The following is a 15,000-nucleotide window of genomic DNA, read 5'->3' on the forward strand; positions in this document are numbered from 1 at the left end:
TGGCGACTGCCTGTGTGATTCGAGCCAGTGCGCCCAGATTCTCTCGCTTCCTATGCGGACGCGTTACCTCTTGGCCAACACTCCATGTTGGTTAGTCCTGGTGGTTGTGGGTGTGTGCCAGAGGTTGCGGGTTCCAATACGGTGGCGTGATGTGCGTTATTAGGTTCCGTGAAGCTGTAGTATGGCAATGGTATAGTGGCGAGGTGTGGTGTAGCAAGGTGTGTGTTTGTTTTGTTTTATGGGTGCACAGTGCAGATACTCAGTACAAAGAACGCTGCGAGATTCGTGAGACATTTTATGGCCAATAAAAAGATCTCTACCATGGTATGTTATCATGCATTAAAAAAAAAAAAAAAAAAAGAAAAAAAAAAAGCTTAAAAGCCCATTTTACGGCCGTCGCGACAGTGATTTCATTATATCCACCGCGACTATAGCCCAAAATAGGAAGGCAGGGCCAAATCCTCTCCTTCAGCCGTTTGAACTCATTCACACGTGGGTGGAGTCAGGAAAATCGGTGTAAAGTGTCCTTCCCAAAGGACAAAATACAATGCCGAACCGGGGCTTCGAACCCTTTCGATCCCCAATCACTGGTGAACACTGGATCAGAAGTCCAACACGTGACCGGTTCTGACACGGCGCTATCTTCTACCTACATAGACACGTCATATGAACACTGCACTGAAACACAAGGCAGTCACCGGAATGAAGAATGCAAGACGTCGTACCTTGAAGATGGATTCCAGCGCCACGCAGTCATCAAAACCAAGCAGAATGATCGTGGACATGCGTCTGTCCAGGTCGTTGAGAACCTCTTGGAAGTCTTTGAAATGCTTCGTGAATGTCTGTGTCATGTCACACACACACACACACACACACACACACCAGACACAGACACATACACACAGACACGCAGACATACACACACACACACACAACACAACACAACAGACACAGACACACACACACATACACAGACATACATACACACACGCGCGAGCGCATGAACGCACATACATGCAAATGGGTGCGCACTTTTGGATGCATGCAGTCACACACTTACATAGTAAAAGTAGCATCGATTGTCTCATTAACTTCATCATAGTTAGCCAGTTTCATTTTATAGTTTGGAAACCGAGGAACACTGTGCAGAACCACGCGATGTAAATGTTTAGTTAACCACTCAGCGTTAAAGGTCCAAATATAAGTGTGTGTGTGTCTGTGCGTGCGTGCGTAAGTTTGTGCGTGCGTGCGTGTGTGTGTGTGTGTTTGTGTGTGTGTGTGTGTGCGCGCGCGCGCATGTGTGTGTGTGAGCGCATGTGTGTGTGTGTCTGTGCGTGTGTGCGCGCGCGCGTTCATTCTTTCGTTCTGTAATAAAACGTCTTTTTACACTAAGTGGCATTAACCATGTAGTGTGTGTGTGTGTGTGTGTGTGTGTGTTTGTGCGTGTGTGTGTGCGTGCACGCGCGTGCGCGTGCGTATGAAATAGGATATAAAGAGGAAAAAAGGATTAGAACGGCGCAGTCCGTAAATAGGGCATATTAGAATATAACAACTAACGATTATATCCAAATATATAAGTGTGTGTGTCTGTGCATGCATGCATTCATTCGTCCTTTGATCAAACGTCTTTTTACTTTGAGTGACATTAGACGTGGTGCGTGCGTGCGTGTGTGTGTGTGTGTGTGTGTGTGTGTGTGTGTGTGTGTGTGTGTGTGTGTGTGCACGCGCGATAATTCTTTTTTTTTTTTTAACGGAAATCTATTTTTCAAATGTCAAACGTACACATTACTTTTTATTTTCTTGGACTGTGTTTGATCTTAAAGAGAAAGCTGCTCAGTCGTTTTCTTCGTTGAACTTGACAATGTGGTGCTTGTGCTGGTTTACAAGCCAAGTAAGGAAAAAACAAAGAAAGCCAGAAGCAGTGAACATTTGTGAAGAAGGATTCGCAAACTATCGTTTAGTCTAAACTGAAAAAGAAACAACGCTTACAAATCGTATAAACAGAATCAAAACACACTATTATGATAGCTAGTGGCAGATCACATTTCACCGGGTTTTTTGGGTTTTTTTGGTTTTGTGTGTGTGTGTGTGTGTGTGTGTGTGTGTGTGTGTGTGTGTGTGTGTGTACCATGTTTGCAAAGCCATGCGGTACAAAAATCAAGAGAAAAAAAAAGAGATAAAACATCAAAAGCATACAAAGCTGCAAGACGTTACTGGGTACTTGCGGTAGACTTGATAATCTAAACAGTCAAATTTGAGAACAAAACTTATTTCCAAAATAATAATTAAACATTTTTTTAATGAATAAACGTTATAAAACATTGACTGGGTACTTACTTGACCTTTAGTATCTAAACAGTCAAAACTGCCTTCGCTGAAGACTTTGTAGTGCTCGTTGAAGTCGTTAAAGATGTCGACAACCAGGGCAGACAAGGTCTTGCCGTTCATCCCTCCCAGCTCCACCTTCTCCAGCTTCTGGAACTCCAAGTTGGTGATCATCAGCTCCTGAAAAACGCAAGGACCCAATATTTCACATCGTTTTGACACTGTTTTTTATAGTCCAGCCGACCACGCACGGCACGGCCATATCAAAAAATTATTTTTTTTTTAAAATCAGGACTGCCCACCAATTAAATAAAAAGAATCAACCGCCCTGATTAAACACAAAACCTTGTCACATATTCGAAAACAAAAACAAACTAAAAACAAAAAAAGAAGAAGAAGAAAGAAGACAAAAAAAGAAAAGAAAAAGAAAAAAAAAGACTTCATGACACATTACCTTAAACAGTCCTTCCACCTAATTTATCATTCCCAGATTTAAAAAAAAAAAATAAATAAAATAAAATAAAAAAAACGAGAGGCAAGGCTTCCAAGACTCACTTGTAATATGTACTTAATCCAGCAAAGGAATCATGAAAAAAAAATTCAATCCAAAAGATATGATCGGGTAAAAATGCACACTCATGTGACCTTGATTTTTTACTTCTAAATTTACAAATCACTGATGTTCTCTCCAAAACAAATGTTCTATCATGGTTTTACATTTTCTCAAAAGGTAATGTTGTGACCTTGATCTTTGACCTCTGACCTTGTTTCTTTTCACTGGTTTTGTTTTCACCGCGACCAATCAATGTACTGAGTTCGTTGAAGATTGTGTTGACCTGTCTCTTGCACGCAGAAATGCTTCCTTTCAATGTCATTTGCCATGTTATGAGCTTGACCTTAAACTCTTAATTGAATTCATCTAGGGATTATGCTGTATTCATAACCAGTCACGAGACCACCACATGTCCCTAACAGACTCCAAACTAGTTATTTCAGGGCCAGCTATAATGTCCAAAAAAGGACTCCCCATGGAGTGTTTTTTTGTGTGTGCGCAGTAATCAGGTAGTGACCCAGAACGACGGCTCGAGTCTAAAAAATACAAGCCCAGACTAACTCACTGTGGAATGCTTTCGAGACAAAGACTGAAGTGCGTTTGGAGCTGCCCAAAATCATCCCCACCCTGTCGTTTTCCCCAGCAATATATAAATTATGCTTTCTGATTGATTTTACTTTTTTTTTTTAATCTGAGGGAACGTCATTTCAGGACCAGTGTTAGAGTTGTCGCAGGCAAAAACTCCATGCTGTCAGACCTATTCCAAAACGACTCCATGGAGTGAACTTAGAGGTGGAGTCATTCTGGGGCATTACACCAGCTTCGATAGCTCGTAAGAACCATTCAAAAACCGATTTTTCGGTAATATCTCATTTTAGAGTTATAACATTTGAATTACTGCAATTAGACGATCTACAAAACTGTGTAAGTTGATCCAAGTAACATCTTTATGCTCACCGTCAGAATACGTGCAGATCGGGTGAAACGTGCTGCGTTTCATGTCACATAGTGTTAGCCACATCTGATCGGCATTTCACTAATATCCAAACCACTCATTGGAATACCATCGTCTCTGTTGAACGTTTAACATATTACCGTCTTGCCCAGGACTTCACCGCTCAGATCCTAATTCAAAACAAAATCAGATATGGCTAACGTATGCAGACGGACTTTTCAGGCATGATGGCTGACATCGAATTAAATTGTAAGTGTATTCATTCTACTCCCAGTGAATTCGAGCTCCTTGTTTCAAATATTCGCACAGAAAAATAAAATAAATATATAAAATGATTAAAAACAAAAGAAAACACACCCAACCCCCCTCACCCCCCCCCCCCCTCCAAAAAACAAAAACAAACAAAAAACCAAAAAAAAACAAAAACAAACAAAAACAAAAACAACAACAACAAAAACAACAAAAAAACACCAACACATAGATGGCGTAGCTGGTGTCATTTAGTGTGTTCTGTCTAGAATTTCGTTTTCTTTTCTTTCAACAGCGGCCATGAAATGGAATGTCATCAGAATGTCATGCCGTCTTTAAACCCAAAACTAACGAACCGGGAAGGACCCAATGAAATTTTGCAGATCCGGGCGCATACCGAAATGAACTGTATACGTTTCGGAAATACAGTTTGACACGGAAGACTTACAACCTATAACAGGTATGAGTGGAAAGAATATTTAGATTTCTTTATGCTTAATCCAGACCCAATACTGACTGATAAAGTATATCCGGAGAAAACTAAATTGTCAAAAGTTTACAATGGACACACACACACACACACACACACACACATGAACACACACACTTTTAACTCATGACAAAATATCAAGTAATTTCTTTTCTTGGTCGGTATTCTTCCGAGACCTGGCTTGTTGAGTATAAGTTTCAAGGAGGTGTCAAGTCGTGCGGACTGATACATGGTGTGTGTCCATCGAGATCGATGATGACCATCGTTGTCATCCAGCTGGGGGATGGGGGAAGGGTGGTGGTGGGGTGGGGGGGAGGATGCAAATGAATCTATCTGTGAATGCGCAGATGGCTGAATAGTCCAATCTGCGCACGAAATGTTCGCTGACAGTTTGGGCAGACAAAGACAGGCATACCATTGTCAGGGAGCTTGTTTGCCCGTGACTTTCTGGCCTGCCTCTTCTGAACAGCTGCAGCAGTCCTGTTGGCCTCGCACAACTTGGCGCCTTTGTGCACAGCAGCACGCCATTTGTCACGGTCCACTGCAGATTCCTCCCAGGAGTCAGGGTTGATATCAAACGCTTTCAGAGAGACTTTCAGAGTATCTCTGAAGCGCTTCTTCTGACCTCCGTGTGATCTCTTCCCTTGTTGCAGCTCGCCATAGAAGAGCCTTTTGGGCAGCCGATGGTCTGGCATGCGCGCCACGTGTCCAGCCCAGCGAAGCTGGGACTGCATCAGGATGGTGAAGATGCTGGGAAGGGTGGCTTTTGCGAGCACCTCTGTGTCTGGGGTCTTGTCTTGCCACTTGATGTTCAGTAGCTTCCTGAGGCATGTTGTGTGGAAGTGGTTCAGCTTCTTGGCATGTCGTTGGTACACTGTCCAAGTTTCGCAGGCGTACAGTAGTGTGGGGAGAACTACTGCTCTGTAGACCTTTAGCTTGGTCTCAAGACTAATGCCTCTTCTGTTCCAGACATTTGCACTGAGTCTACCAAAAGTTGCGCTTGCTCTTGCAATCCTGACGTTCACTTCATCGTCGATGGTCGCATTTCGTGACAGTGTGCTGCCAAGGTATGTGAACCGCTCCACCGCACTGAGTCTCTGACCGTTGACTGTGATGTTCGGCTCAACGTAGGGTTTCCCTGGGGCTGGCTGATGGAGAACTTCAGTTTTCCTCGTGCTGATGGTAAGGCCGAAGTTCCTGCTGGCAGTGGCAAACTTGTCAACGCTGAGTTGCATGTCAGCTTCAGATCCAGCGTTGAGGGCACAATCATCAGCAAACAAAAAGTCTCTGATGATGTCTGTCATGACCTTCGTTTTTGCTTGAAGCCTTCTGAGGTTAAACAACTTACCATCTGTTCGGTACTTTAGGCCAATTCCAACATCGCCATCTCTGAAGGCATCAGTAAGCATTGCAGAGAACATGAGGCTGAACAGCGTTGGAGCCAGGACGCAGCCTTGCTTGACACCATTTGTGACAGCAAAAGGAGCAGATGTTTCGCCTTTGTCCTGGACTCGAGCCTGCATGCCTTCATGGAATTGGCTGACCAAGGAAATAAATTTCCGAGGGCATCCGTACTTGGCCATGATCTTCCACAGTCCCTCTCTACTCACGGTGTCGAAGGCCTTAGTGAGGTCGACATAGGTGGAGAACAGATCAGCATTTTGCTCCTGACATTTCTCTTGCAGCTGCCTTGCAGCAAACACCATGTCGGTGGTTCCGCGCTCTTTCCGGAATCCACATTGGCTCTCAGGCAAATGACCTTGGTCAAGGTGTGCTGTCAGGCGGTTTAGTAGGATCCTGGCAAGTATCTTGCCTGCGATGGAGAGCAAGGAAATGCCCCGATGGTTATCACAGGCTTGCCGGTTCCCCTTTCGCTTGTACAAGTGAATGATAGATGCATCTTTGAAATCCTGGGGGATTGTCTCTTCTTTCCACATGAGTGAGTACAGCTGATGGAGCTTCTCAGTCAGCACAGTGCCTCCATCCTTGTAGACCTCTGCTGGTATGGAGTCTGAGCCAGGTGCTTTGCCACTGGATAGCAGACGAATTGCTTTCTGGGTCTCAAGAGGTGTTGGCGGATCGTCCAGTGCTTCGTTGATGGGGACTTGTGGGAGACGGTCTATGGCTTCATCATTTATGGAGGAAGGGCGATTTAAGACACTGTTGAAGTGCTCAGCCCAGCGTTCGAGAATTTTCTCCTTCTCGGTGATCAAGGTATTCCCATCTGCACTGAGGAGGGGGGATGATCCTGAGGATGTGGGGCCGTAGACTTCTTTTAAGGCATCATAGAACCTCTTCATATCGTGCCTGTCAGCATATCCCTGGATCTCATCAGCTTTGTCACTCAGCCACTTATCCTGCATCTGGCGTAATTTTTGCTGAACAGTCCTGCGGATGGCATCGTACACATCCTTTTTTGATGTGGACTTTGGGTTGCTCAGGTAGGCTTGATGCAGACGGCGTTTCTCATCCAGAAGTTGCTTGATTTCATCACAGTTTTCATCAAACCAGTCTTTGTGCTTTCTGGACATGGGTCCCAGGGTCTCTGAAGCTGTACTATAGATCAGCTCACGCAGGGTCCTCCAGTCAGACTCCACATTCTGGTTGTCCAGAGAGGCGGATTCCAGACGATCTTCCAGCAGCTCCACAAAGGACTGTTTGATGGTGATGTTTTTCAGCTTAGCGATGTTGAGCCGTTTTGGAGCCTTCTGGCCTTGGGGGCGTCTCTTGGGCTGGATTCGAATATTCAGCTTCGAGACTACAAGGCGATGGTCTGTCCAACACTCGGCGCCACACATGGTCTTTGTTACACGTACATCTTGCCTATCCCTTTTCCTGACGATGACATAATCGATGAGATGCCAATGCTTTGAGCGAGGGTGCATCCATGACGTCCTGTTACGGGTAGGGAGGCAGAAAACTGTGTTGGTTATCAGCAGTTCGTGCTCTGCACAGGTCTGAAGCAAAAGCAATCCATTTGGGTTGCAGTGGCCCACACCGTGCTTTCCAATCACTCCATCCCAGGAGATGTAGTCAGAGCCAACTCTAGCATTGAAGTCCCCAAGAATGATGAGCTTGTCTGCTTTAGGGATAGCAGCAATGACAGAGTGAAGGTCCTCGTAGAACTTCGCCTTCACTTCATCCGGGTTGGTCATGGTTGGGGCGTAGGCACTGACAATGGTGAGGTGCTTCTGGCCAGATGCCAGTGGGAGTTTCATGGTCATAAGCCTATCGTTGACTCCCTTTGGGATTCCAGCTAGCTTGCTGACAAGTGCTGTTTTTACTGCAAAACCAACGCCAGCCTCACGTCGCTCTTCGCTTCCTCGTCCACTCCAGAAGAAGGTGTAACCAGATCCCCGTTCACAGAGCTGGCCTTCACCTGCAAGCCGAGTCTCACTCAAGGCTGCGATGTCAATGTTGTATCTGGCGAGTTCGGATGCAACTAGTGCCGTTCTCCTTTGGGGTCTGTCCGCGTTATCTCTGTCCAGGAGAGTCCTTATGTTCCAAGCACCAATGGTGAGAGGAACGATCCTTGCTTTTTTCTTTTCTTTCTTGTTGTTTCGACCGCTGATGTAGGGTCCCCGCCAGCCGCGGTATGCTGGCCAGGGTGATATGGAGCAGGCAATTTTTAGGGCACCTTTTCTAGCCCCTTCCTCATGCCAGGGAGGTGAGCAGTGCATTCCTAAAGAGGGCTGCTCAGACGCTCAGACGGCTGCCGAGCTCCATCGCTGCTCCTGTCGACGAAGAACGACCCTATGGCCTGAGCCGCCTGCGTGCAGGTCTGCGACTGCGACTGCCAGTGTACCCACACCTGTCGTTTCGTCGCTCGCCTGTCGCCACAGGACTTGGGGGTGATGAAATGATGAAGGATGAAAGGTCATTTTGGATGACTGATGACTTGCGCGATGAGTTTGTTTAAAGTGAAGAGGAGTTGCGCAACGTCAACCTCACTCTCTCGTCCGGGTCCACCAATTTCCAGTGGCAAGACTAAGTCGAGACGACTGGAGGATGAGCACGGATGCAGTGGATGACCAAGATATCCTTTCGGTGTCTCATCTTGCTCTCTGCACTCCACTGTGCGTTGCTGTAACCGCCTTCCTCTCCGTTGAACCGATAGGTTTCTTCCGCAGATTCTGCCGGATCCAGACTTCGCATGCATGGGTAGACACACCCCGGGGGCCAACTGCGTGTGGCATGCACACAGCACAGTGGAGCTAGATGGCCGTCGGTGGCTCTCCTGAGCCAACGCCCTTTTATGGATCTCCATAAGGGTGTCTAGCCACCCGCCTCACCAGTCCCGGAAGGGAGCGGTGGGAGTGCCGGTTTAGTCGCCGGCAACCCGACCCTGAACAGGTTGTACTGGATTACAGGTTACCAGTAGCAGATCTAATGACCTGACCTGACCTCGACTGATACATATACACGTCTTCAATAACTACCCCAATTTAAAAAAAAAAAAAAAGAAACTACGCATCTCTCTCTCCAATATATTTCAATACTTTTACTTTTTTCTTTGTTTTGTCTTAATTAACTCTTATGCTAAAGTTTTCAACAAACCTAGGATCAGTGCGTTGGATTCATGTGAAGGTCAGGCATCTGCTAGTTTGTTGTTTTGTGTGTGTGTGTGTGTGTGTGTGTGTGTGTGTGTGTGTTGTTGTTGTTGTTGTTGTTGTTGTTACATGGATCTGCCCGCACACGGACACCCCCGTGGCACTGAAACTGAAAAAAGAACTAAAAAAAAAAGAAGAAAAAAACAACAACAAAAAACCCAAAAAAAACTGAAACCGAAATCTGCATCACCCACAGGCAAACAAATACTCCGCCTCCTGGCGACATAACATCGATGGTTCCCTGCGGACTGCCGACGATGTAACTGTGACAGACGAACCCGGGTGTGGTCGTGTATTGGGAAATCTAAATGGTGCAGATGATGGGGTAGAAAAAAAAAAAAAAAAAAAAAATCCGCACCAGCAACACCATGCCTCTTCCCACCACCTCACCTAACCCACCCACCTCCACAGTCTGCAGAAGGTTGACGAACTTGTTGTATCTTTCGAAGACCATAGTCAGCGGGAAGTCCCAGTGGAGAGGCGTAGTGTTGTCATCAAAGTAGCTGTCCATCTTGAACGCGTGCTCGAAGTAGGCATCGGTGAAGGAGTTGAGCACCTTGAGGGCCTTCTTTACCATGGGCAGCATATCTGCCGGATCCCCCTTCAGCAGCTCGGTGGGCTCCAGCATGCTGCGGGCCTGCAGGATCGTATGATAGTCAGTCGTGTCCGAAGAGAACCATTGCTGCCCCGGCTATCTGGGCTAGAATTTGATTTGATCACAGTGGAGATTAAAAAGCTTTTTATCTAATAGAATTATTCAAGCAAGGGTGGGAACACATTATTCTTTGCCACATAAACTTGACATGGGAATTCCACAGGGCTCAGTATTCTCTTTAATATTCTTATTCAGGATCTACCAAAGGCAATGTCAAATCGTGTAGTTTTAGTACAGTATGCTGATGATATATGTATGTGGATAGGTGTCAATCTAAAAAAAGTCAACCCCACAAAGAGCACAGAATTACATACGTCGTTTGTATCAGTCTGATCTTGATAACATTGGTAACTATATGTTTGAAAATGGTCTGGCTTTGTCGACTGAAAAAACATGTATGATGTTGTTTAATTCAGGTGGTAACCCATCTAGCATACCCATTTTTAAATTACTTGGTGACGTCATTGATTGTAAACAGGTGGTGAAGTTTTTAGGTGTTTATCTTACTTCAAAGCTGACATGGAACATTCACTTTGATTACATCTAAACAAAGGCAAGGAAAAGTATCAATTTTATGAAAATTGTAAGCCGCTTACCCTGGGGAATGGATACAAAAACATTGATTCATCTTGCCATGGCCCTTGTAAGATCTAAGATAACCTATGCACAAGAAATATTTTTCAGTGCACCTAAATATCTATTACAAAAAGATTCAAAGTGTAGACTGTAAGGCTCTCAAAATTGCCCTTGAAGTGCCCTCTCATGCATCCAATCAGGAAACATACAAAACAGCCGGAATTCTTCCCTTAAATGAACATCGTGAGTTAGCAACAGCAAAATTCGCTGTGAGATACACTTCAATGACAAAAAATTTCATTGCTGATGAACTGACAGTAAGATCAGACATTGATTTTCCTAAAAGAGTTAAAGCCATTTCATCACAAGAAACAGTGCAACTTACATTTCAAATCTGTTAAAAGAATCTGATGTTAACATGAAAGAGTTAGCTGCAAAACCACATTCTCCTATTCCTTTTTGGGAAATGTTGAAAGCGGATTTTGATATCACTTTTTCTGAAACAAAAAAGGAAGAAAACATCAATATCACGACAAGTACTGCCAGAATTCACATAACAGAAAAATATCAGAATCATCTCGATATATTTACAGATGGATCTGTTCTTGATGACAAAAATGCTGGTGCGGCTTTCTATATTCCTGCCTTTAAAGTTGAAAAGTCTTACTTTATTGGAAAACATCTTTCCATATTCACAGCTGAGCTAATTGCTATTATACAAGCTCTGAATGAAGATGCTGGGAAGGGTGGCTTTTGCAAGCACCTCCGTGTCTGGGGTCCTGTCTTGCCACTTGATGTTCAGTAGCTTCCTGAGGCATGTTGTGTGGAAGTGGTTCAGCTTCTTGGCATGTCGTTGGTACACTGTCCAAGTTTCGCAGGCGTACAGTAGTGTGGGGAGAACTACTGCTCTGTAGACCTTTAGCTTGGTCTCAAGACCAATACCTCTTCTGTTCCAGACATTTGCAAAGAGTCTGCCAAAGGTTGCGCTTGCTCTTGCAATCCTGACGTTCACTTCATCGTCGATGGTCGCATTTCGTGACAGTGTGCTGCCAAGGTATGTGAACCGCTCCACCGCACTGAGTCTCTGACCGTTGACTGTGATGTTGGGCTCAACGTGGGGTTTCCCTGGGGCTGGCTGATGGAGAGCTTCAGTTTTCCTCGTGCTGATGGTAAGGCCGAAGTTCCTGCTGGCAGTGGCAAACTTGTCAACGCTTCAGATCCAGCGTTGAGGGCACAATCATCAGCAAACAAAAAGTCTCTGATGATGTCTGTCATGACCTTCGTTTTTGCTTGAAGCCTTCTGAGGTTAAACAGCTTGCCATCAGTTCGGTACTTTAGGCCGATTCCAAAATCGCCATCTCTGAAGGCATCAGTAAGCATTGCAGAGAACATGAGGCTGAACAGTGTTGGCGCCAGGACACAGCCTTGCTTGACACCCTTTGTGACAGGAAAAGGAGCAGATGTTTCACTCGAGCCTGCATGCCTTCATGAAATTGGCTGACCAAGGAAATAAATTTCCGAGGGCATCCGTACTTGGCCATGATTTTCCACAGTCCCTCTCTACTCACGGTGTCGAAGGCCTTAGTGAGGTCGACATAGGTGGAGAACAGATCAGCATTTTGCTCCTGACATTTCTCTTGCAGCTGCCTTGCAGCAAACACCATGTCGGTGGTTCCGCGCTCTTTCCGGAATCCACACTGGCTCTCAGGCAAATGACCTTGGTCAAGGTGTGCTGTGAGGCGGTTTAGTAGGATCCTGGCAAGTATCTTGCCTGCGATGGAGAGCAAGGAAATGCCCCGATGGTTATCACAGGCTTGTCGGTTCCCCTTTCACTTGTACAAGTGAATGATAGATGCATCTTTGAAATCCTGGGGGATCGTGTCTTCTTTCCACATGAGTGAGTACAGCTGATGGAGCTTCTCAGTCAGCACAGTGCCTCCATCCTTGTAGACCTCTGCTGGTATGGAGTCTGAGCCAGGTGCTTTGCCACTGGATAGCAGACGGATTGCTTTCTGGGTCTCAAGAAGTGTTGGCGGATCGTCCAGTGCTTCGTTGATGGAGACTTGTGGGAGACGGTCTATGGCTTCATCATTTATGGAGGAAGGGCGATTTAGGACACTGTTGAAGTGCTTAGCCCAGTGTTCGAGAATTTTCTCCTTCTCGGTGATCAAGGTATTCCCATCTGCACTGAGGAGGGGGGATGATCCTGAGGATGCGGGGCCGTAGATTTCTTTTAAGGCATCATAGAACCTCTTCATGTCGTGCCTGTCAGCATATCCCTGGATCTCATCAGCTTTGTCACTCAGCCACTTATCCTGCATCTGACGTAACTTTTGCTGAACAGTCCTGCGGATGGCATTGTACGCATCCTTTTTTGATGTGGACTTTGGGTTGCTCAAGTAGGCTTGATGCAGACGGCGTTTCTCATCCAGAAGCTGCTTGATTTCATCACACTTTTCATCAAACCAGTCTTTGTGCTTTCTGGTCATGGGTCCCACGGTCTCTGAAGCTGTACTATAGATCAGCTCGCGCAGGGTACTCCAGTCAGACTCCACATTCTGGTTGTCCAGAGAGGCGGATTCCAGACGATCTTCCAGCAGCTCCACAAAGGTCTGTTGAGCCGTTTTGGAGCCTTCTGGCCTAGGGGACGTCTCTTGGGTTGGATTTGAATATTCAGCTTCGAGACTACAAGGCGATGGTCTGTCCAACACTCGGCGCCGCACATGGTCTTTGTCACACGTACATCTTGCCTATCCCTTTTCCTGACGATGACGTAATCGATGAGATGCCAATGCTTTGAGCGAGGGTGCATCCATGACGTCCTGTTACGGGTTGGGAAGCAGAAAACTGTGTTGGTTATCAGCAGTTCGTGCTCTGCACAGGTCTGAAGCAAAAGCAATCCATTTGGGTTGCAGCGGCCCACGCCGTGCTTTCCAATCACTCCATCCCAGGAGATGTAGTCAGAGCCAACTCTAGCATTGAAGTCCCCAAGAATGATGAGCTTGTCTGCTTTCGGGATAGCAGCAACGACAGAGTGAAGGTCCTCGTAGAACTTCGCCTTCACTTCATCCGGGTTGGTCATGGTTGGGGCGTAGGCACTGACAATGGTGAGGTGCTTCTGGCCAGATGCCAGTGGGAGTTTCATGGTCATAAGCCATCGTTGACTCCATTTGAGATTCCAGCTAGCTTGCTGACAAGTGCTGTTTTTACTGCAAAACCAACGCCAGCCTCACGTCGCTTTTCGATTCCTCGTCCACTCCAGAAGAAGGTGTAACCAGATCCCTGTTCATTGAGCTCGCCTTCGCCTGCAAGCCGAGTCTCACTCAAGGCTGCGATGTCGATGTTGTATCTGGCGAGTTCGGATGCAACTAGTGCCGTTTTCCTTTGGGGTCTGTCCGCGTTATCTCTGTCCAGGAGAGTCCTTATGTTCCAAGCACCAATGGTGAGAGGAACGATCCTTGTGTGTGTTTTTTTTCTTTCTCTTTGTTTCGACCGCTGATGTAGGGTCCCCGCCAGCCGCAGTATGCTGGCCAGGGTGATATGGAGCAGGCAATTTTTAGGGCACCTTTTCTAGCCCCTTCTTCATGCCAGGGAGGTGAGCAGTGCATTCCTAAAGAGGGCTGCTCAGACGGCTGCCGAGCTCCATCGCTGCTCCTGTCGATGAAGAACGACCCTATGGCCTGAGCCGCCTGCGTGCAGGTATGTGGCTGCGACTGCCAGTGTACCCACACCTGTCGTTTCGTCGCTCGCCTGTCGCCACAGGACTTGGGGGTGATGAAAGGATGAAGGATGAAAGGCCATTAAGGATGACTGATGACTTGCGCGATGAGTTTGTTTAAAGTGAAGAGGAGTTGCGCAACGTCGACCTCACTCTCTCGTCCGGGTTCACCAATTTCCAGTGGCAAGACTAAGTCGAGACGACTGGAGGATGAGCATGGATGCAGTGGATGACCAAGATATCCTTTCGGTGTCTCATCTTGCTCTCTGCACTCCACAGTGCGTTGCTGTAACCGCCTTCCTCTCCGTTGAACCGATAGGTTTCTTCTGCAGATTCTGCCGGATCCAGACTTCACATGCATGGGTAGACACACCCCGAGGACCAACTGCGTGTGGCATGCACACAGCACGGTGGAGCTAGATGGCCGTCGGTGGCTCTCCTGAGCCGACGCCCTTTTATGGATCTCGTTTTTAATTCCATAAGGGTGTCTAGCCACCCGCCTCACCAGTCCCGCAAGGGAGCGGTGGGAGTGCCGGTTTAGTCGCCGGCACCCCGACCCTGAACAGGTTGTACTGGATTACAGGTTACCAGTAGAAGATCTAATGACCTGACCTGACTACAGTGAAAAGACGCTAAACTAAAGAACAGACACACACAGACACACACACACACACACACGCACGCGCGCGCGCACACACACATTACACACACACACACACACACACACACACACACACACACACACACACTACACGCACACAATATTACCATTTCGATGATGAGGTTGCAGATCTCCTTCAAGAAGACGATGATTTTGGACGGAGTGTTGTAGTAGTCGGAGTTGGCCCACACCAGGCAAATGGTGTGGA

The 15,000-nt window shown here is 46.5% G+C and overlaps 1 protein-coding gene across 1 annotated transcript in view; it reads right to left on the reverse strand.

Moving 5' to 3' along the window:
- LOC143289304 (dynein beta chain, ciliary-like) overlaps nt 1-15,000 on the reverse strand; it is a 123,692-nt gene that overhangs the window by 99,653 nt on the left and 9,039 nt on the right. Inside the window, exons 5-8 of the mRNA XM_076598337.1 lie at nt 14,900-15,000; nt 9,586-9,819; nt 2,338-2,505; nt 726-842 (exon numbers count right to left, since the gene is read on the reverse strand). The exon at nt 14,900-15,000 is cut by the window's right edge and continues 111 nt beyond it. Of these exons, the coding sequence (XP_076454452.1) occupies nt 726-842; nt 2,338-2,505; nt 9,586-9,819; nt 14,900-15,000 (620 nt within the window). The remainder of the gene's footprint in view (nt 1-725; nt 843-2,337; nt 2,506-9,585; nt 9,820-14,899) is intronic.

Source organism: Babylonia areolata, chromosome 1 (assembly GCF_041734735.1).
Source record: "Babylonia areolata isolate BAREFJ2019XMU chromosome 1, ASM4173473v1, whole genome shotgun sequence".
Taxonomy (NCBI): domain Eukaryota; kingdom Metazoa; phylum Mollusca; class Gastropoda; order Neogastropoda; family Buccinidae; genus Babylonia; species Babylonia areolata.